This window comes from Pygocentrus nattereri, chromosome 26, assembly GCF_015220715.1.
Source record: "Pygocentrus nattereri isolate fPygNat1 chromosome 26, fPygNat1.pri, whole genome shotgun sequence".
Classification (NCBI taxonomy): Eukaryota; Metazoa; Chordata; class Actinopteri; order Characiformes; family Serrasalmidae; genus Pygocentrus; species Pygocentrus nattereri.
Genome location: NC_051236.1, coordinates 9061081 through 9085331, shown reverse-complemented (window position 1 = coordinate 9085331; position 24251 = coordinate 9061081). Strand labels below are relative to the sequence as shown.

Here is a 24251-nt window from a genome sequence, read left to right as displayed (position 1 = left end):
TCAAATAGCTTCTGATGGTGTATAACAGCAGTGCTTTTCATCAGTGACACCAGAGAACTTGTAGAGAGGAGAAATACCACTCTGCAATGTCATTTTGTATTGTTTGCTACTTGCTTAAAGCAATGGTTAGATTTACATGCATAATAATGTATTGCATATTATTGTTGTGATATCCAACAGCTTTACTGAACATTGCATTCCAATGTCCATGCAAGTCCATATTGTGATGCCCTAATGGTAGATGATTAAAGATGCTTTTTAAAATAAATACTGATGTAGATTTAACATCATAGAAAACATAGCAATAAGGGAATATAATATGGATGAACATTTAGAATATTCTAATTTTATTTATGAAATAAAAAATATAATAAAAAACAGTATTTAAAAAGAAATAGTTAATTAGGGCAGTGAAGAGACTCCAACTTACATTCTGGTTCAAATTTGTTATCTGTTTTCTTCCAAAGAAGAAAACATAAAAAGTCTACCACTGGCAACTAAAGTCTACCACACACCACAGCAGGAGCTCCACATCGTACCAACATTGGGTCTCTGGCACTAGCAGACAGTACAAAGCACAGCTATAGTGCATATAAAGCATCATACAAAAAGTCAATAAATAAGTCGAACCTCATTTTATGCTCTTCTCATATGGATAAAACTTTCAAGATCACTTAGTGAAATCATTAGGTTTTGCGTCAGCTAAGTCTAACGCTGTTTTTAGCTAAAAGTTAGGGTAGGGTGTGATGTGACTATCATTTATCTGCTTATGTCATATGAAAGTGGTAGTCAATAGAGTCCGATGTCTTTTTTAACCAAATAATGCCTTAAAAATTGGAAAAAGACGCACATCAGATGAAAATGTGTGACAAGAAAATAGCACTGAGATTTACTTAACACTGTGATGAAAAGAATGACTGAACTGGCACAAATAAACAAAGACAAAAACTTGGCTAACGGACCTGAGAGAACTGAGGCAAATCATAGTGAATGCAGCTGATTCAAATGACTACCCAATGTGAGATAGGTGATGCCACTGGTTGGCGCTTTGTTACGTACGTTCGCAGACAGCTGGTTGGTCAGGTTGGCCACTTTGTCTTGAGATACCTCAAGCTCACGCCTTAGCTTTCGGATTTGCTGTGGACAGAGAGAGAGAGAGAGAGAGAGAGAGAGAGAGAGAGAGAGAGAGAGAGAGAGAGAGAGAGAGAGAGAGACAGACAGACAGACAGACAGACAGACAGACAGACAGACAGAGAGAGAGAGAGAGAGAGAGAGAGAGAGAGAGAGAGAGAGAGAGAGAGAGAGAGAGAGAGAGAGGAGATTCATTCTATAATCTACTGAATCTTAACCCCCTAAAGGGAAGCTGATGGTATTTTGGAAAAGCTGCTGTTTATGATCATGAAAAGCTTATAGCACAATAATATGACTACATGATGACTTGCGACCGACTGTTTTATGGAGACGGTGAACAACACAAGTTTACAGATGGAACTGATGGATGTTAGTACATATTATTCAGGTGCAGCCAGACATCCAATCCCATAAAAACTAAGTCAAGAACACCATTTTGCAAACCAAGTGATGAAGCGAAAATGAAGAAGTCAAACAGTAAGTCCAAGGATGAAACCAGGAGATGAAGAGATGAAAGGATAGACTTACCTCTCCCTGCATTCTCTCCTCTGTCTGAGAACGCAAGATGAGGATAGGGAAAGGAATAAAGAGTAAGCTAAGACAAAAGGTCTCAGGACTGAAAACGGCATAGAAAAAAAATTACAGTTCGAAAGTTTTTGCTTCAGGTCTTTTCACAGATGTATTATGTATGGGAACAATATCTAATAATGCATGAGGATAAAAGCACAAAGGAACTCTATTCTGGGAGCTACTTTCAAAAAGAACATACGAAGAACACAAAGTTATTCTTATCTGATGCAGCCACTGCAATTTTCTCTGGCGATTAACTAGTTTCTACTTACTGAAGAGTAGTTGGATGAAGCGTTGGAGGCCAGAGATAGGACAGAGCCATGAACTGCAAGGTAGGAGGCAGAATGAATGATCAGTGCATACTGTACAGCATAGCACACAGAACCCAGTACTTCAACAGCAGAACCACTAGATGCTACAGAAGGCATAATATTCAAGTGAAGGTAAAGACCACTCTTATTTTAGCTGTTTAACAAGCTGAAAGGGAGTTACATGTAAATCAATGCAATATACCTAATACCATGAAACAGCTTGATGTAATAACAAGCAAAGCACCTCAGTGTTTCATCTTAAATTTACATATGGTTATACAAAGGCATTGTTATATGTACAAAAAGGCAACACATCATCACTTGGGTTATAAATAACCACCACTCAAAAACAAATTCTTGCAAATCACAGACACACAATCATAAAATTAGGAGACGACTTAAACAGAGATTCAAATTCAAGTTTTGTAAATACAATACAAAACAGGCAAATACAAAAACAACTAACCTAAATGGTCTTCTACCTTTCCTGTGGTCATACTATCAGGACAAATATTACTAATTAAAACAGACTAACTGTACAATTACTTAAAAAAGACTGAAACTGGTGATAAATAGGAAGTACACAATTAGCTGGAACATTATACAAAAATCTTTTACCATCTTCTGGCTCTCTGAAGGATCCGGAGCGCATCATGCTCTTGGGTCGGTCGGCCAGTGAGACAGAACTTCCCAGCGGAGAGCTGGAGTACAGGTCATAGCCAGCCTCATTGGCAGGGATGCTGTTGGAGCGTGTGATACGAGGGGTGGTGCTCGAGCTTGGGATAGGAGCCACTGTGGGAGAAACAAAAGTCAAGGTTGAAGAATTAACCCACACAAACACAACAGGTCAGTTTCCCAGATAGGGAATGAGCCTCATCCTTTCAGCTGAGAACCTCATTTAAGAATGCTGTATAGACCAGGAATAGGCTTAATCCCTGTCCAGAAAACCAACCCTATATGTCTAGAAGTCTGTAGACACCATCTCATCAAACATTTGTTCTCAAATCAAGAGTTTACCTTCTTTGCTGCACTATCAGCCTATACTCTTCTACGAAGACTTTACACTAGAATGTGGGAACATTGCCACAAGGATTGCAAAAAGCCAAAAGAGCATTAGTGAGATTAGGTAGGAATGTTGGATGATTACTTCTCAATCACAAAAGGTATTGGATGGAGATCCATCACTCTAGAGAACTTAGTTCCACTGCTCCACAGCCCATTCCGGCTGGATAGATGCCTGGCATGGGGCATGGTGACCTTGGGCTCATGTGTAGCTGCTCCAAAGCATCCATGTTTTTCTGTGGAACTGTTTGTATACAACTGAACGTGTGTGTCTCACACCTTCTCTACACACATTCAGTCGCAAAAGTGCACACATGCTTGCACGCACGAGTCCCAGGATAGCACCAAAGACTGATGAGTCATTGAAAACTTATACACTTGCTCCATAACAGTCAGAAGAGTAAATATAATACTAGATGACACATTGAACCTTATCATTACCTACCGTATTTTTCAGTACAGCACTGCTAATGGTGGGAGATGGGAGAGAGACTTCCTTAAACATTTGCTCCAGAACTAAAGAATGATTAAACTGCATCATGGAGATGTCGAATGTGGACAATGGACATTCTATTAATTATGCCTTCTAATGTAATCACACCAAAAGATTACAGCTCATCAGATCATCAAACAATCTGCACCAGTCAGCACCTCACTCCAGCACTCCTGCCGTCTTCCAGCTCTAATGTTATTAGTGACTTGTTCAACAACATGATTGTAATCACGATTTTTGTTCATTCGAGTTGGAGACAAAAAGATAAAAAGCAATCATAAGCCAGGTTATGGTGAATGAAACCACATCATGAGCTGAATATAGAGAATGTAGAGGTGATCAATATGATGAAACTCTTATTGTAAATTTTGTCACATTAAGTCACAATAAGCTTTTCTGAGCATACTGTGGATATCATTACCTGTAATGAAATATCAGCATAATGAGTTTTATTTCTTAGGTGTTGTGTATATGTGTGTGTGTGTGTGTGTGTGTGTGTGTGTGTGTAAAATCCCCCCCCCCCCCCCCCCCCCAAAAAAAAAAAAAAAAAAAAAAAAAAAAAATCCATTGTATACATAGTTCTTAGTTTTTCTTTAAATGTGGGCCCCTGCTGCTTCTTCTTTATCTGTTCCAACTTCTATGTATAACAAAGTTTTGTTCGACATGAATTTAGCACTTTTAGCTATTGAGAAAACGTTTTAAAGTACTGTAATAATAATTTTGCCACAACACTCATTGCTATTCCAGAATATAGACGTCTTCAAAGAAATAAGTCAATCTTTGTATGAATCTGTAGTTTATCACACTACAAGGTAAAGTCTTTCCACATAGAAATCAACTGAAATGCTCTGTCTCTAGATACATTCCCAGCTAGCAGAGAACGTTCCCATAACTTTGGCTAATGTTACCTACAAGTTCTAAAAATGTTTAAAGAAATCCTTTTAATAAAAATCTTCCAAGAACATTATAAGGGTGTTTATTATATCAAAGGTTACATGTTAACTAAGACAATGATTTAACTGCAATGTTCAGAGGATGTTTTGAGGATGCTGTAAGGGCCACAGATTATGTTACATGATGATGTTTTCAGAGAACATTCCCAAAAGAAGAAAAATTAGAAGAGCTTCCCGCTGAAAACATTAAAACAAACACGTGTAATATTCTTAGAATGTTTTTAGAACAAAACATTTTTAGCTGGGTTGACACTCACCAATGTTGGTAGGTGGAGTTTTGCCAGGGAAAGGCTGGGCCATGTGAGTAGGCGAGGGGAGTTGGGGAGGGCTCTCTGAGTCAGTCATGCTCATGATCGTGTGAGAATGCCGACGTTCCTTTCCTTCTCCGTCTGACTGGCCACTTCCATAGTGGCTACATGAAAGCAGAGAAAGTAATGTTAAGAAAATGTTTACAAACCACAGTCTTGTATCAGGACCGTCAGAGATGTGTAGACAAAGTAAGAGTACCTTAATCCTTGCTTTGGTAAGGTGTTCCTATCAGTTTGTAAACTGGGAGAGGAAAACAGTAGCATAAATAGTAAACGCCTCACCCATAGCAACATTTTAACATTATACACTAATATTACACAGATTACCTGATTATATCATACTTAAAACTCTTCGGTCTTAATTGGTCAGATACCAGCATCTTTGAATATACAGTCATATGAAAAACTTAAACAACTCTGGTCAAATGACACGTTATGTTGACTTTCTAAGCAAAAATAAACACAAATCCTATACAGAGAACAGACATGTATACTTATTTGACTTGTACCCAAACCTTGGCATATGATTGTATGGTTTCAGTAGTTATGCTGCATCTGAACCAGTAGAGGGCAGTAGTTACAAACAATAAAACAAGAGTTAAGAACTTAAAAGTCCACTCTAAAACAAATACTGTTGTGAGTTTTTTTTTTAACACTATTTCACACTTGCCTTTTACACTGTGTGAACATTTCATGATGAATAGACCAATACAAATAATCTAGAATTACCGTTCAAGTTGCATTAACAGATGTTACAAATATTACATGTAAGGGGAATAAAATTAAGGATTCATTTAAACCATAATTTAATGAATCTGTACACCACATCCACACAGACGAACCCACCTGTCATTCAAGGTGGCTGATGTCCTACTGCTCGCCCCCCAGGTGCCCGTAGCCCTGTTCTCCTCTCTGTCCCTCAGCTCCAGGCTGGGAGGCAAGCTCATGTGCAGAGAGAGGGACTCCATGCTACGGTGGCTGCCGGACATTTTGGGATATAGCAAAGGGGAGCTGCTGAGAGAGAGGGCTTGGCCAGAGAAGCAGCTCGGAGAATCGATGTGCAGTACTGGGGCTGGACTTGGGGTTAGGCGGGGGGTAACACGCGAGCTTGCCAGGTCCTGTAGTTTGGAGTATGGGGGAATCTTTGGGGGAAGGTCTTCGATGGTCACGCAGGAGTCCAGGCTGTTGGAATTTACCTTGTCCAGGTGGGCCAGACTCGGAGGATGGGCTAGAGACTTAGCCAGCAGTCTGTAATGTCAGTAATGAAAAACTGCTCTTAGTATGTAATCAGAGAGGGATGGAGCAGCAAAATGCATGGAGCACAAGCAGTAAACATGCATAAAAATACCCATAGAAAAAAGTAAACCGATTAAAGGATATTCTCTTTCATTTGCATTTCATTTTTCCCACTCTGAAGTCCTCTTGTAACATCTGGTTTAATTCATTTATTCATTTTCCCATGGTCATTTTCCAATCTCTTTTTTAAATTTGGTTGATATTGCCTCTTTGAATACATTTTAATTTCTTAAACAGCATGTCTTAAATTTATTGGAACATTGGCTGCATAACAGAGACTCTTTTGTTATGATGATTTGATCTGGGCCAGCCATTGCACAAGCCTTCAGTGGAACCACCTACTTGCAAGCAATGTCTAAAACATTTTAAACATATCCACTTCAATATTACACAGCTTCTCTATACAAGTAAATGTCTTAAGACTGACTCTGAAACATATGCAAATAGTCAATAAGTCACTGGCCCCAGAAGAACCGAGTCTATGAATAAGATGACAACAAATTGTCAGCCACAACAAACATCAACAGCCCTTTGTGTTTGCGTTGTCTTTACAAAAGTGATTTAAATAATTGAGGATTCATAATAGAGCTTTTGTAATGATCAACCTCTATAACAGACCACTTTTAATAACGACTCATATTTCAAGGCCATCCTAAAAACTTTGAACATAATTTGTTTTCTCCCTTAAGGCACCCTGTGCATGGACACCGACGATCGTCATTTGCGATGAAATTAGTTAGTGGTTGTTTAGTTCTCTTAGCAGTTACAGTCAATGTGTTCTACATCAATTTTAGATGCAGCTATAATTACAGCTGATTGTCTTGACTGATAAATTAACACATTAACATTTTTTCACCCACTGTTTGGAAATTTCTTGAAGAGACTTCATCGCAACTTCACTGATTACAAAACATGGCTCATAATCACTTTCTGGTTATCTTAGTTCAGATTGGCCTTTAAAAACTACAAACTATATCTGTGGATTAGTTGAATAGTGACATGGATCTGATGCTGTGCTGTATCTGGGAAAGAGGGGGGGATCTCCCTCAAAATGCCCTGCAGTAGACCCCCTTTCTTGAAATTAAAAACTCAAAATGCACACAATTTACATGAGTGGCAGACTCAGCATTCAAAATGGTGTCATTTGTCAACAGGCAACATTTGCCAAAAAGTGACAAGTTTACATGTATGTATTTATCAGGTTCATGCATAAAGGCCCAATGTGTAGGCAAAGCATCACTGGCTGTAGAACATCAATCTATCAGACACCCTCTACCTAAACTATTAATGGAAAGGGACCACCACTCTGCCACTGCTGACTGGGTTTGGCTATCAAATTTTAATACTTTTATGGCACTGACTGAATTTCAGTGAAAAACTATAAGTGTGTTCCATGTCAATATCACATTTATTGTGCATTAGAATAGGTACAGAAAATTTTCAAATGATTCCTGCTGCTGACTGCAGATATTACTTAGGACACCATTCTCAGAGCAGCAGTGACAATGATATAAGTGTATCTATAAAATACTCAATGGGTAAACGGACTAATTCACTAGTGAAAATTTATTGTTTTTGCTGACAACTGTTTTAGTCTGGTCTTACCTCGGTGTGGTAGTTGGAGAGCTCAGTTCTGGGTATTTATTCGTGCTGGTTCTCCGCACCCTCTGGATCTTCTCCACTGTTTCTCCACAGCTCTCTCCCTGCACTTCATCCTTCAGAGAGCTGCTCTCCAGGTCTGCTTTCGCCTTGGCCCTCTCCTTCTCCTTTTCCCGGTCCGTTTGGTTAACCGGCCCTGTGCTGCTGGGACGGCTGCTTGCCTTCAGGCTGCCTCCGTCCTTCCCTCTAGTGGGCATGGTGGTGGGCAGTGCAGGCACAGGTTTGAGGGTGAGGAGACTGGCGTCAATGGTGCCGCTAACAGGGCGTGAGGCAGGCCGGCCGGTTAAGCTCATGGTGCTGGACTTAGCGGGCCGGGGTAGACTACGATACTGGATGCTACCACGAGCATTGGGCCCTAGGAAGCCATTCTCACCACTGCTGGCATCCAGACTGTTCTTACGGCTTCCTCCTCCAGGTACAGGCTTGGTTGGTATGCCCGAAGATTTGGGGATTTTGCCCACTGTGGCCGAGCCACTGGAGATGGTAGTGCCTCCTGCTGTCATAACAGTGGCAGTGCCAGTGGTTGGAGTTTTCTTGTAGCCAAAATTGCCTGCTGTGGGCTTGACCAAGCCTGAGGGAGGTTTGCGGTGCTCAACACTTTCTCGGCCAGCATCAGAGCGAGAACGCTGCAGACCTGACGTTTTCAGAGACAGCTTCTGCTTATCCATAGCCTTAGGGTCCCCTTTAGGAGCTGCCAAGAAACAGAACAGAAGATTTGAATCTTTGCTAAGGATCAGGATCCTGCATTTAGAGGCAAGCACTTAACCTTATCAGACCAGCTCTCCCACCAGCAAGATGAAATTCCATGCTGTATTTAGAGCATTGCTGCTTCTAAACTCTTTGAGTGGGAGAGGGAGTTTTTCGCCCATGAAACTAGAGACACAGTTCTAACTAACAAGCCCTAGTTTGTCAATGTGAACCACTTCCTTGCAAAAATTCTTCAATTTAATGAAAAAACAGTCAATTGTCCTGTTGCATGTCCGGTACATAGCTTTTCAATGTCTGTTAAAGGGCTGATGTATTTCATTGAAAATCTTCCAGTACAAACTAAGCACCCTCACCCATCACAAGACTAATGTATCTTGTCCAGGCCACACAGTTTTGACAAAACAATGCCTTCCCTGTGGTCTCTCTGCTTGAGTTGTAGAAACTTAACAAGCAAAAGCTAATAACCATGTGAAAGCTAACAACCAAGAGAAAATAAAATCACGATGATGCCAGGAACCAAAACATCTGAAGCCCATGTTAAAACCCACTGCTGAACGACTTAAAACATTATCAGCGTGCTATACTTTAATCTTCCTTCAGTCCGCGTGGGAGTGCAACACGTGTGTTTATGGCGCAGACCTCAACCTCATCACGTAATCGTCTTTGGCTGCATGTGGTCAAAGTTGCTCTCAAGTTGAGTTCATAAAACGGCCTAGGGGCTTCACATCACTCAAAGTCATCACTCAAAGCCTGGAAGAAAGCATCAAGGCAGCGTGGCTCAGCATGTTCATTCACATCTGAATATTCGTAATGTGACTCAGAGTATACAGATGGAGAAGACGAGTAAGCAAGGAGCCATCTGTATTTACTTAAGACTGAGTGTGATCAGAGCCCATTTTGAATGGTCATGGAATGACTTATAGGTGTTTGTGTCAGGGCAGGGAAAGGAGGCAACACATTAGCAAAACAACTCATACAAAAGTGCTGAATAAGAATACTCCAAAACCACACATTGTGTTGTGAATCTCATGCCTCAGAGTGCCGGTTTAGGTCTAAGTCTTTCATCCACGTAATTGGCCACATTAGGATTAGGATAGAGAGCAAATGACCCTAGATCATTTCTCCTGCTAAAAACACTATGAGGTCTGACCAAAGATTGTTGCTGAGCAGAGCACAATTTATATGTTACCGATGTCTAAAAACACATATCCTATGCTATATATATTGGTCTTAAATATTAGCCAAAAACCACAGCCCTTTAACATTAAGAAAAAGTTTTGACAAAACTCTGGAGCTGCTTACAAGTGAAACTGTAATGTTGACTGTGCAATCATCAATCAATGCTTTTTATGTGATTCAAACAAATTCAACTTTGACAGTCATTTACAAGATGAAAGGAGTAATGATGCTTTTGCTTGTGCTCTCGGGCACTGTTGTTTTTAACATGAGCCAAATGTTTTGCGAATAAATGTTTGCATATGCAAGATCATGCCTTCACTCATTTGATCAGCAAAAATCAAATGTGATCATAGTCATTTTATACATTTAGCTCAAGGGCCAGTCCAAGTTTTGGAAAAAAGCTAATTTAGTTTGAAACTTATTCAGAAAAATCTCCTAATGGTCATTATTCATAGTTCCTTAAAGACCCTTTTGATAACAGACACTATGCATCACCCTGTTATCATCAGGTTAACATTAGACTTCATTAATCAACCTGCTTTCAGAAGTACAGTCATATACAAAAGAAGGAGTATCCATGTCAAATTATGCTTTGTTGATTTTGAAGTGTAACAAAGTTAAAACACTGTCTATAGAGAAGACATTTCTGCACATTTTCATGCACAATTCCTATTTATTTTAATATACCAGTGAAACAATGTCATGCACAAATGTTATGGAACATTTAATACATTATGTTTTATGTTTTTTTTATGTTAAACTTGCTTGCTTATTGTAGAGTATGTGTTAATTTATGTTAAAAACAATAAAATAATGAAAATAAGATGAAGGACATTTGGTGGAAGTGATATTACTGAGAAATAAATGCTCAGAGAAAAGTGTAAAATTGAAAAATCAGGCTGTGCAACCAACCACATTATTATGAATACCATGCTCACTATTATGGACATCTGAGTGCAGTTGTACTTAATAGGCATTCTAAGTGTTCACAAAAAGAACAATTTTTGTTTCACAATAAGTAGGGAGTGAAATAAGCTACAGAACAGCCAAAACACATTCAAGGCTGTTGGCTCTTTGAATTTGAAAATCATAGCATTCTTAAAATTGTAGAACAATCAAAAACAGCATTGTAATAATCAAAATATTCTGATATCCTCTCCACTATTATCTGTTTCTGTATTCCTATGGACTAAAGTTGGGGTGAGCAATACAGAACAAATATCATATCACATATCAAGACGTTCACAATATGCATCACAATATTTTGACACAATAGCAGTGTTACATTTAAAAAAGATTCATCAAACATTTTTGGTACAAGTTCCTTATTTCAATCCTTAAAATCCCAGACTTATTGCATATTGCTTATTATACTCTACAGGGACTTTAATGCAAACAGGCTGAACTATTTTAGGTCATAGAAATAGGCAATAAAAGGCCGGTGGGCCTTGGCCATTTAAGGGGTTAACATTTCACATATGGTGCCACACTAAAATCAATTAAACAGTACTAATTATGCTATCCTTGTAATGAAACATGCAGTTGGCCAGTGATCTTAAAGCATGAATGAGATACATAACATAACATGCTTAGAAAAGCAGAATATAACAATAAAAAAAACTGGTAACGAAAACGATACATAATCACATTGCCCGCCTCTAGTTTTCTGGACCTGATGCAATGTCACAGGAACATTCCAGAAACTGACCCCATGTAATGACACCATTTGTGATCCCTGAATTATTGCACCTAGCTGCCAAAGCATTATTTGAAATGCCGTGAGGCATCACAGCTAATGGTCCTTCAGCTAACAGTGCTGTGTCTCTGACATTTAAATGTCATTCTAACCCATGAATCTGGCATGGAAAGGTTACAAAAATAGAACAAAGAACCCATCTATGAGTAAAAGTCCTCAAGAGGTGAACTGAATGTGCTGGCAACCTGAATCAAAATGATTATTCATTTTTCTCCCTTGAACATTTTTCTATAAGCCAGAGCTATGGACACAGTTAGGGAGGACTGAATTAAGCTTCTCTCCCTGTACTACTAAGGACTTCACAGTAATCAAACCCTGGCATCAGCTCAAGAAAACCACTCATCCCCTGTTATATCTCTCTGATATCTGCTGAAGTGACATATTCCTGAGTTCAACATCACATCTGGTCTTCATTTCTGAGGGGGTTATGGATGGCAGGGGTGACTTGCAAAAAACAAATCTAACAAATATGCTCCTCCTTTGACTGACCCCAGATCACATTCAAGTCATAATGCCAAGCCATTAACACTTTATCCTTTCAAGTGGGCCTTTGGGTTTAGAGAACAAAAAGGCTTTGTGCTTTAGACCAAATCAGAGTCATGAAGCTACAGTGTGGTAAGACAGATAAGTGTTTTGTTATTTTGGTGTCTGCGTGCTAGGTGCTACCCGTGTCTACTGCAGATCATGCAGCAGAAGTCCTCTCTCTACCACCATGACCTCCTTCAGGGCCTGGGGACAGAGCTTTGATGTTGAAATGGAATGCATCTACAGCTGAGATGTGGGTATATGCTAGCATGAGAGGAAATGATGTGTTGTGCAGTGTAGTGCAGCGTTTACATGTTTTGAAACAACTTATTTCATCTCATGACGTAAATGCATACAAGTATGTTGGCTGCATACAAAGTAGGGATGAGATGGTTGCCAGTTTTCAAACTTCACTGTGGTTCTTTAAAAAAGACGGTAATCACGGTTATCAGAATTGTTGAAGGTAAATAACCTACTGCTAGAGACTCCCTGCAAAGCATGCATCAAGAAATACACATGCTTACATAGCTATGAACAGTAAACAATACAATGCTATCGCTTTACTACTTTATTTTTATGCTTCCACTAATTTGTATGAAGCTTTATATAATGAACTGTTAGATGAGTCCAGAATGTTAAATAGAGCTGTAGATAATTCCACAATGACTAAGAAGGATGTACTAGACCAAGAATTAAGTTATAATAATACTAACATCAGGAATACCTTGTATTTGAAAAGTGGTGACCAAATATTTAGTGTAAATACATCATTCCAGGACATTATTTATTATTAAATAAATTCTTGCTGTTCAAAAAAAAAATATATATATACTTTTATACTAAAATTTAATACATGATGTTCAAATACCTTCTAGTACGTTTGTAAGTTATTACTGAATGAAATAACAGCATTTATTAATATGACAAGTGATTCCAATCATACTTTTGACAAATTCATTTCAGTGTGTAATCCTTTGCATATGTTCTAGCAGTACCACAATACAGAGAACCCATACAGTAAAACAATACAGAGATAATGACAGCAGATTTTTATACCATCCCATCCCTAACACAAACAGTACTGCAACATCCAAATGCATTCGCCATTCTCACCTGCCACTTTCAGCACACTCTGCGACGTGTGCGTGATGGGGGAAGTGACACCAACTGGAGGATTTCTTCCTTTTTTGAAGTTGCCCGACTGTGCAAGACTCTGTGGCTTCTTTAGCTCTCCTCTTCCTGTCTTCTCCTGCCCAGTGCCCTCTGCTGGCCTGCTCTTTCGATACTTGCTGGAGGACTCTGTCTTCAGGCTGCCCGTGTCATAGGTCCCATCGTTGGCCTTCCGCAAGGCCTTGCTGTCCTCGCTGTACCAAGCAAACCCACTTTCCACCAAGGAGCGCTTCTCTGCATCCGTACGCAGCTGACAAAACACAAACATATTCTATGTCACTTGTACTATGGCTGTTGTATTACAAAACAGTGATGGGCAATACAGCAAACATATTCACGATACATATTCATGTGCATGTCCCATTTGGCAAGAGTAAAATCATTTTATCCTTTTTAGTGTGTATAACCAGAGCTTTCTGTGTTTTCTATCACTGTATAGAATATGCACAAGGCTTCTTTCTTAGCGGATGCTTTGGACCTTTTTCCAAGTGAACACATGAGCTCATTCAAAATCGCAGTTCAGATGAGCAAGCATTTATTATTTATTTGTGTCAATCACAGTGCCAATAAAACATTATTAGGGTGTGAATTATATTCCTATTCTTGTGTTTTGTTGTTCAGTATGGTAGCTTGTGACACAAACTGAATGAGAATCTCCAAAGTTAGAGTACGTTCTATAAATAGTAAATAAACACATCAACAGCACTCAGAAATCTCATTATTAACATAAAATTATGAACAAAATGGCAGAAAAAGCAACATCTGTGCATACAGTTTCACAAGATTACAACATCTAGTTTCTCCAAGGTAAGATAAGTTGGTGGCCCCAACAGTGACACATTATCAAATCATACAAGTAAAGATTTCTAGTCAATATTTAAACAAGGTTAATAATGTTCTATTTGGAATAAATAACTCTACTACAGATATAACGTCGAAATATTAAGGTACTGGTCAGGAACTTCATTTACAGTATTTCTGAGTGCTCACAACTGCATATTTTGTCTGAATGCGTTGTCTGTTATCTTAAAGGCCGTCCCAAATCAGTCGCAGTTATCAACAGCCTGATCTGATTGTCTACAGGGCCATAGAAAAACATGATGGTGAGAGAGATTGATTTCAGTCTTAAGGAAGCATAACATTAAATATGCTCCAAAGAAAACTGAACCCTCTCCTAGGACTTCATCTCTACGTTTGCACTCTCTGTTCATAACATCAAAGCCATCTAAGTCTGAGACATGCTCTGAATTTAGGTCTCAGGTCATGTTTTGTCGCAGTCCTATGAAAACAGCAGATATGAGCCATACAAACATATTTTTCCTCACCACAAAACTCCACAGTAAATCACTCCAGTCCCAAAGTACACCACCAATAATAGCCTGGAAGACACAACTGCATCTACCTCATGATTTAGAGTAGTTTATTGTTTGGCCATGTGCTATTTGTGGCGTGGTGAGGTCAAAACATGGCAAGATATTAGGTTTTCATAAACCATGTGCCTAGTTTTTGCATGCCACAATGGAAAAATATGACCGCACACAGAAGAGTCATATGAATTAGGTAACTATTCATACATAATGAGACAAAGATATTATGTATGCATTAGAAATAGCTATGCAATGTACTAAGATTGCCAGATATTGGTTATAGTGGCCACTCTACAAGTACTCTTCCCTACACAGCAAACCAAACCATGGACATACAAAACTCTCAAGAGCCTAATGACTGAGATGATTCTGAAAGAAAAGAAACTCTGTTTGCTCTTTGTGGATCTGAATTAGCATGTGCTAAACTGCCAGTAATGCCTGTGATAACAGGTTGGGAAATGTAGACAAATTAAGGATAGCCGAACAGTACATGGTGTAATAAATGTAAACAGCAATGCCAAGAGCTGGCACTCCTCTCTTATAATTTGCTATAAAAGCGCAGATGGCACATTCAACAACACCACATATCCCCAAGATCTCATATCACGCCATGATATAATAATGCCGTGTTGCCATGGTAACCCAGCAAGCCTATTAACGCAGCTTTATTTCTCCTTACTCCCGCTGAGTCTGAATTGCCACACTTCTAAATTATAAGTATCTCAGAGCAAAGATTTCACCAAGAGCTGCTTAGCGTAGGTCTATATCTCAGGCGAACAAAGGAAGTATGGAATAACGCTTCAGCTGCTCCTAATTCAAATGCAGGAAACCGAAGCCAGGACTCTCATATGGTTCAAACATCCTTATCTGGCCTGGAGTTCGACGGATGCAATATATCTGTGTCACGTGTTAACTGGTGTTGCGTGATTTTTGGTTGTTATTCTTGGGGTCTTGAGAAGGTGCGTCCCAAGACTACTTCGTATTTATGACTAAATTAGACACGCTCAGGGGGAGAGAGACCGAATCACAAACAGAGGCTCACAAATATGTACAAACACAGCACTGATCCAGGTCAAAGACACACACACATTGGTCTACAATATTTGGACACTTACTGATTGCAAGTTGCACTGCATCAGGATTTTGCAATATGAGATGTTTACTTCAAAGCTTCAAAGGCCTGGCTTACATTTGGCTTAACATGCAAACACTGCTACGCCATCATGGTGTTTAGATCATTATCTAAACCAATTCACTAAATTCGCCCTGTTCAAATGCAGCTTCTGCACAGTTGCAGCCACAAAAGGCTGCAACTAACAAATATATTAATTTCTGAAACCATAAACAAATATTATGCATATTCGAAATGTTCTGTAAGAATATAAAAAAACTCCATACATGTTTGACTTTAATAGCTGAATGAGGAGGAAAAAAAACTTTTCTATTCTTATTGTTGTTATTATGGTATTTTTTCATAGCAGATGTTGCATTAATCATTTTTAGCAGTACCACAATTATAATTATCATTATTATAATTACATTTATGTTGCACTACTGCATAAATTCTTTTTATTTATTTAGCTAAAACCTACTTAAAATACTATAAGGTAATGAAAAACATCATTGATGTATAATTATTTTCATAGCAAGCTGCATTTGAGTTATATGCTAAACTGGAAATCCTGCCCAATCTAGCAACCCTGAACAGGTTGCACACAGCACATGGGTCAATATTAAAACCTTTCAGGTTAGACTGTGAATAAAGGCAGCTTGATCTAGCAGCAAGATACAAAGCACATTCTGATCATTAACATAAAGACACAGGGTGCATTTTAATGCCAAGTGTAAACAGGCCCAAATTCACACAAAAAATGACACCGCCAACATAAGTCCAACAAATATGACAGAAAATCTCAGATTGCATTCCAGAATTCCAGTCTGTTGCAATCAAATACCAAATCTTTACATGAGCGAACATAAAACTAAGTCTCAGATGTAATTCTGTTCCACTGCTGACTAAAGAATAAACACAGCTGGAAAACACAGACATAAACAATATGTATATTGTGGTGTGTGGTCCAGGCCTCCACCCATAAACACATATAAAACAAGTGACACTTCACCCACTGCATATAAACTAACACTACAACTCTTAAAAAGATGGTTCTTCACAGGTTCTTTAGTAAAGGCCATAGTAGTATTTGGAGCAATGGTTCCCATATAGAACCATTTCATGCTTAAATGGTTCTTTGCATGGTGAAATGATTATTCAGACTGATGAAGAATGTGTTGCACATGGTTCTGTACAGAACCTTTTATGAAACAGTCCTATATAACACTAAAAAATGTTGTTCAACTGTTACAAACTTGACATCGTAAAAATAGCAAAACACTTTTTGGTGCTAGAATAACTTTCAAAAAGGTTCTCTATAAAACCATGAACAACACATTCTCCATCAATCTGAAGAACCATTTCACCATGCGATCTTCTGGTGTAGATGGATGAATGTTGCCCATGTATACAGTAAGTGGAGTCTTACCATTACAGAGGAGTTTCGTCTGGAGCCAACAGGTGTGGTGGGGAGAGAGTTGAGGGAGGAGCTAGCATTCAGCTCCTCTAAACTTATATTGTCAGATCCGTCACTCAAACCACTGCTGATGGAGCTACTCTCATCCCACCTACACAGAGACAGAGGGAGGGAGATAGAGAATTAAATTAGCACACATTCATTAAATTTGAATTAGCACCAAATAGTCACTGCTTATGAGATGGACGAAAAAGCTTATAAACACCTCTAGGTTGTTGACCCACTGAAAGTGCATCATTTTACTTATTTTAGAAACACACAGTGGGGCAGCACTAGTATGGGAAAACCTCCTTGGTGTGAGGATCCTAAAGAGTCAGCTGACTTCACCATATGACCAGAGACTGAGCCAGTCTGTTATCAAAACTCTTTGAGCCATGCTGAGCACCAAGCTGCTCATGGAGCTTTGTGTTCAACAGTCTGGGCTTTACAGAGAGCACCTTTCCAACAGACAGCAGCAAAACATGAATGACTACGCAGTATGTGACACTTATGACTTTGAGAGGGCTGAGAAATATCGTTGGCTGTACAAAGTTGGGCTACTTCACCATTCTGGCTTGGTCCACCAGCCTGTGGGTTGTCCATCTGTTTTGAAAGAGGACAGCATGGTTGTTGCTAATCAGACTGGCAAGATTCACCTACTGCCCTGTATGAGTGCAGCATGATTCACACCATACAACACTCAGGTCATGTGGAGGCCACACACTCAAACACACATAGATGCATTATTGCTGCATGATGTACTGCTTATTATTAGCTATCACAGTACTGGAGGCTACAACATGGAAATGAGCCCTCCAAACAATCACTAAATGCTTTTTATTTAAAAAATGAAGAGCCTGTTGCCCAAGGGGCCACTTGCCTTGGAGTTTTTTGGGCTTTTTTCGCATATTTATCCCTTTAGACAAACTGCCAAAGCAACTGAATTTTCACACATTCCTAAATATGCACCATTAACAACAAAACTGATATTTGGTTGGAAATGGAACTGCATCAAATCTGATTCTCTTAGAATTCTCCAACTGTAACCACGGTGTTAGCTAATGTGACAGCCATGTTCTTATAAGTGATGTCCAGTTAATGTGTTAATAACATGTTACACACACACACACACACACACATTTCCTAATTGTTTATCCTTCTGGGTCGCAGGGGGTTGCCGGAGCCCATCCCAGCGGTCATTGAGCGGAAGGCAGGATACACCCTAGCCAGTCCATCCTGCCACCACTTTTTAAAATGTTGTTAATCCATGTTTGACTCCTAAAACCATCTGCACTTCTAAGTCTGAACTCCAGCTTCTTGCAAACTGTTGCTAGCCACTGTTGCCCTCTTGTCAAGCTCCACTGATGGATCACTTTATAAATATAGTATAATTGCAACGACTGATCCAAATATCATACTGTAATGTTGTCATATGTAGTAATATAACAGCAATGTGATATTTTGATCATATCATGCAGCCCTAATATGCTCAAGTGTACATCTAAAGTTTCTAGGTGACTGAAGAGGACAAACATACAGAGACAGCTACTGTCAGTCCAGTCCAGTACGCTCCCTCTCTGACATGCTAACACACCTGGTTTAGGCCAGGCTACATTCTGCCTCACATACACCAACACAAAGCTCAGTCTCCGTATGAAATTGCATTTAGACGAATGAACACAGTTTAAAGGAAGTGAATCTGAGAACTCTAACTGGAATAATTGATATAGCCCAGGCAGAATTAGGTCAAGCTAGTTTAACACATTTTTCTATCATTCTGCTAGGGATTAATTTCACAGCTAAGTTCTCGGATGCTCTTTAACAGTTCATGGGAGGACAGTGAAGTTCCACAGGATGACTTTCTCTCAGCCTCTTCATCTTCATCTGCTGTGGTTGGTAGATCCCTCATTATGTTGTCTACATGAGTGCGGCTAAGCAGACGATCTCTAGTTCAAGTCTTCCGTACATGTTCAGTAATTCTCCATGTTTCACCTCATTTTTCCCAATCAATCATCAAAGTATCTCCTATGCTCAAACGTTAAAAATGAACCCGAATGAAATCAAACTGGATTGCACAAATTTACAGCTGCTTTTCTACCAGCAAACTAAATGCTCATGATTAGCAAAACACCTCAAATCACCTCAATAAAGAACTGCTATCCAGCCTTTGCTTTTTTGTTTTAATAGAGCCACTTTAATTGCTCCATCTGTCACTGTACTGATGTTCAGCCACAAGCAACACAATCAACTTCTCAACGCTGTTTGAGAAGAACATAGAAGCACCTTGAGAATCACACCGAACACCCCGTGTATTCTATATTGTCTCTATCCTGCTGATTCATCTAGCAAGGTCAATACTTCAGCTAGATATTTCAGCTAGATGAAAGCACTTAGTGGCAGGTACTGCATGCTCTGCATCCTCATAAAACGTTTAAAAGTGCTCTGCATTTTGGCGCACTTCTTTTTTCTTTGCTTCTTTAAATGCCTCTCATTTGTACTTGGCATTTGTAGGCAACAATCAGCATTGCAAGGATACTTCCACCCCATCTCTCCTGCAGAGCCTAAATTGCTCAGTGGTTACAGACTAAGCGGAGTCTTCACCAATGGAAAAAGGGAATTATACGTGCCAAAGTGTCGGGGGAGGACAAAAACAGCCTGGCGAATCTTGGAAGGCCAAGTTAAGGAACAGGCAGTCTGTGTTAATCACAGGTTGTGAGGGCCGGGGAGAGAATGGGTATTGCCTAAAGGGCTCTGCAGCTGCACAGCTCCCTGAACACCACAGCACAAGAGCACAAGAACAAACAACATCTCTCCTTCTCTTTCCACAGAGGTTTCCATTTACACTCATTCGAAATGCAAGGGTGGCACTCTGGAGCCGGACAGGCTGTAAAACAATGCGTCAGCAGGTTTCTGGGCTTTGGAGTGGAGGTGATATTATCACAGCACAATATTACTGTGAGGGCAAAAGAACAGGTCATATCAAAGACTAGCATACCAGGAGTAACACAGCACAACATATACAAATTTAATGTACTAATTAATTAATTAACCACATTTAATCATTTACCTAATATGTGTCAGCTATGGAGCAGATGGCTTTTCCTCTCTCTTTTGTCTGCAAGGCATTACTTCAAGACTTTTTTTAGGGACTTTTTGGGACATTTCATGCTGAGTGCCTTATGTCTTTAAACCTCAAATATATTTGAATACTGGACAAGGAGATAAACATGATCCCATCTGACAGCCCTATCGTGAACCCGGTATCATGAATCGAATCAAATCATGGGCTCAGTGTATTGTTATACCCTACCTACAGTTAAGCCTACATATTAAAAACATAAATCACAGACAACTTCATAGTTGAAGAAAAACCTCAAGGCTGTTCATAGACCCAACACTCAAAGTTACAGTGCAATTCAACTTATTTCTAAGTAAACACCACCACTATAACAGACCAGATAAAACCAGAGTACTGAATGCAACAGAAGAAGCTCCATCAGAGCCTGTGGCCGAATGGGACAGAAGATTACTCCCAGTGGAGTTTGGCATCCTCCAGAGGCTCTCTCCATCTCTTTCTGAGCTGAAAGACAAAGTGGTAGACCACTGCTTTCTCCACACTCAGTGAGAAGCCCATAAATCTCACTTAGTCATTTTACAGCTGCAAAAGACAGCGCAACGCATTTCCAATGTCTGCCAGAAAGCCACCAGGCCACCACATGCTGGTTTGGAGGAAAACAGACAAGAAGGAGAAGGACAATGGGAAGAGTGGTTGGTTAGGTGTGTCTCTGAAAAGGGGTGATTTTGCTTGTCGTGCTGAACTGTGACATGATTTATGTGTTTCCGTGTGTATAAACGTAGAATTAGGATTGCATCTGGTACAAGAATAAGCGAACAGCTCAGATGAAAATACAATTATGTCTAAGGAAAATGGTGTGACGCTGTTTTAATAACTCAATAAACCCTAAAGTCAAGGTCAAAGTTAACTATTAGCAGGAAAAAAGGCAGAAACTCCTGGACTTTCCACTAAAAAGAATCCAGTTCCTCTACAAAAGTAGGTCTTAATATAAGGCTGCTGAACCATGAACACTCAGTTTATATATATTAATAAACTGAGCAACCCTAAGTTAAGATACTAAACTAGGTCTGCCATGTTTATACAAACTCTAACTCCTACAGAAAAGTCCAAGTGCAGACAAGTACGGAAGTTGTGTGTTGATGCATTGGGGCTATTTCTTTTAATAGGCCCTCAGGGTGCATGAGGCACTGATTCAGAGTGTCTGCTTTCAGTGTGTAAAGATGTCTGTGTGTGTGAGAGTGAGAAAGACAGCAAAAGACTGACAGACAGAGTGAAGGAAAAAAAGGAGCAAGCTGGTCAGCACGAACTGACCCCAGGCTTGAAATGGGGGTGAAAATTAAGCCAATGTTTTTGCTGGACTGGATCCAAGCTGGCTGGTTGATTTGTGCTCTAGTTCCATGATTAAAAAATGAGAAATGACTGAGTGGGAAGGCTGTTTTGGTTTGAATTATCAGTCAGGGAGGGGGAGTTATTATTATGGTGCACTGTACTCCTCCCCAAGTTGTATTCCCATTGCCAAAAGCATCAGAGGCTTTTTGTGACAACTCCCACTTTTCATTATTCATGCCAACTGTGACTGAGTTTACACCCTTTTCAGTCATGAAACATTTCAGTCATGAAACCAAACATTTCCACCATCAATCAGAAAAATCATAACTTTTACATCAAAGGTGTGAGGAATTGTTCAAATTATGCACTATGTAAAGACTGAGGTGTAAACAGAGTCAAAGTGAGTGGTTTGATGTGAAATCAAATCTCTGTTCTGGAGAAATGTACCAAGCCTCAATTGTTCACAGTAGTTGTAAAATGAATCAGACTAATCATCCAAAGTGTCTGATGCCTCATCATAGAAGGTACTATATGAACTGGTCATGTTGGTCATGAAACACTGCCTTATGATAGTTTCTGAGACAAGCTTTTGACCAAACATTTTTTCAGGATGTTAGAAAGCAAAATAACACAAAAAGATGTTCCAGATTTACTGCTATTTTACCATCAATGCTGAGATTCATTAGTTGTTCTGGATAGTAAATAAAATGGCTATATTTGTGCTGTAGACGGTACTTCCTTTAAAATGCACCATTTTACATCAAACCACTCAGAAGGTCCGTTTAAATCTCCACAGTCATATTATGCAGGAATTTTGGAATTCCCCTTTAATACAAACAAAGGTCTGCAGGTTTATCTTTGTGACAAAGCTGAACAAGAACCAGACCTGTGCTATAAAACATCTAGCCTCTTCTTTAGAAAGGAGGAAAAACTTCACTAGAGGTTCAGATCTACCCAATCAGCAGTGCATGTTCAACTACCGCCTCACCTTGACCTTCAACTTGGACTTAACAAGCTGTTGTATCAAGCTGTTGTCCTCTCACTGGCTTAGCTCAAACTAATCGAGACCATTTTTCCTTTGAAGTAAGCTGAAGTCCAATCTGTAAAATGTCCAAACCTGCGAAACAAGTAGCAATGTTGTTTAAAACACAGAGCCAAACACCAATGATTAGTGGAGTGGAGTTGTAGAACTTTACGAGTTCTCCACAGGACGGGCCAGAGGTTAACATTCGGATCAAAAGGGCTCTAAGCTGCAGGAGGGCCAACAAAATGATGAAAAGAGTAGATGAAAAGGCGCCCAAATTTGGAAGTGACTAAATCTCAATTAAAATGCAATATGCACATGTGGTTCTAATTCATTTAACAGTAACAATACGCTCTGAATATAAACACTGCTTGAAAAGCACCACAATTTTGGGGTGTATGAAGCAATATGAGTCAACAGTTCAACAGCATAGCGCCCTTACAGAAGATTATGACAGCATACTTCATACAGGCTGCCCTAGGGAGAAGGAGTGGCTGTGAACTACACTCACTGACACAGAGAAACTTAAAAATGCAAAGAAGTCCCTAAAACTGAGTCCTAGCCTCAGTTCAAAGCTACTTGTCCAAGAGTTATTATATTTATCATGCTGTTAAAGATGGATTAGGGCACCTCTTGTAGCCTAAGCTTAAAAATCCTGACACCAAAGTTTTAACCATATACTCTGGTGTAACTCATATGAAAGAAAACATTCTACATCAGATGTCATTCTTAATCTCATCCCTAGACATCTGAAATCAGAATGACACTTGAGCAATGTTATCATGTTTCTGAAATTCAGAACCACCCTTGCATTTTCTCTTATCAAAATCTTGTCTTGACAACTCATTTGTCGCTGACTCATCTCACTCCCGTCTGCATAATCTGTAGCTAAGAAACCATAAGACCTCATCCTTCTTTCATACAACCCTCTCACATTATCAGAAATCTATCAGCTATAGCAGAACAACTCAATCTTTTCTCATTTATCTCCAGAAGTTCTTACAATTAAATATTTTGTTGATCTCCTTCCTTGTTTTTTTACTCAATGAGGGTTTGGGAAAAATAACTTATGTTTTGCATACAACACTGAGCTCTGCTTAATTTCTCCTGAAACAAAAAAGGAGCTGGTCTCAAGACATTTTTTTCATTGGGAATGTTCACTGAACACAGACCTTAGGGAGGAAACGGGGTCAAATGAATCGTATTTTGCTTTCTCCTGTTTTCTTTTCAGCTTGCATTTTCTTCAGCCCATACCGCTTTCTCTAAACTATTCAACATCTCAGTGGGTCTGTTGTTCTTCAGCTGCCCAGGAGCTGAAGGCTAACTTACACAGCTGCATTTTCAACTACAGACAACATGCTAAAGAAGGTAAAGACAAAGGAAAGGCCCACTGCTCACTGACAAAGCCACAGATTTCCTGGTGTGAGCATTTGTAAAGGGAGAGACCACTGACATTTCCATAACAGCTCAGAGCAGTCATGTTTAGACGGCACTTCATTATGAACTTGGAGTAAAATTTCAACACTGAAGGGGAATTCCACAGATTTATTTTAAAATGTATGCATTGTTTATATCACAAAGACAGAATAAGGTCATTCAGAGTGGTGTGGTGTGAAATGGCTCATTGTAGAGGCTTTATACAGTGGTGGTGCTAGGAACCAGGGGGGTCGACATGTCTACAACACTAATATAGCCATTTTATTAACTATCCAAAACCTCCAGTGACCCTACACGTGTCTTTTGAGCTTTCATATGTAATGCTGATGG

The 24251-nt window shown here is 39.4% G+C and overlaps 1 protein-coding gene across 9 annotated transcripts in view; it reads right to left on the bottom strand.

Moving 5' to 3' along the window:
- nav1b (neuron navigator 1b) overlaps nucleotides 1–24251 on the bottom strand; it is a 116061-nt gene that overhangs the window by 17528 nt on the left and 74282 nt on the right. For 7 of the 9 annotated variants that reach the window (XM_037535081.1, XM_037535082.1, XM_017721184.2 and 4 more), the window contains 10 exons: nucleotides 17029–17167; nucleotides 13065–13371; nucleotides 7730–8474; nucleotides 5675–6076; nucleotides 5028–5069; nucleotides 4778–4932; nucleotides 2631–2804; nucleotides 1974–2026; nucleotides 1660–1683; nucleotides 1060–1137 (listed from right to left, as the gene is read on the bottom strand). In XM_037535081.1, coding sequence (XP_037390978.1) covers nucleotides 1060–1137; nucleotides 1660–1683; nucleotides 1974–2026; nucleotides 2631–2804; nucleotides 4778–4932; nucleotides 5028–5069; nucleotides 5675–6076; nucleotides 7730–8474; nucleotides 13065–13371; nucleotides 17029–17167 — 2119 coding nt within the window. The remainder of the gene's footprint in view (nucleotides 1–1059; nucleotides 1138–1659; nucleotides 1684–1973; nucleotides 2027–2630; nucleotides 2805–4777; nucleotides 4933–5027; nucleotides 5070–5674; nucleotides 6077–7729; nucleotides 8475–13064; nucleotides 13372–17028; nucleotides 17168–24251) is intronic. The other 2 variants (XM_037535083.1, XM_037535084.1) reach the window with 1 other exon arrangement.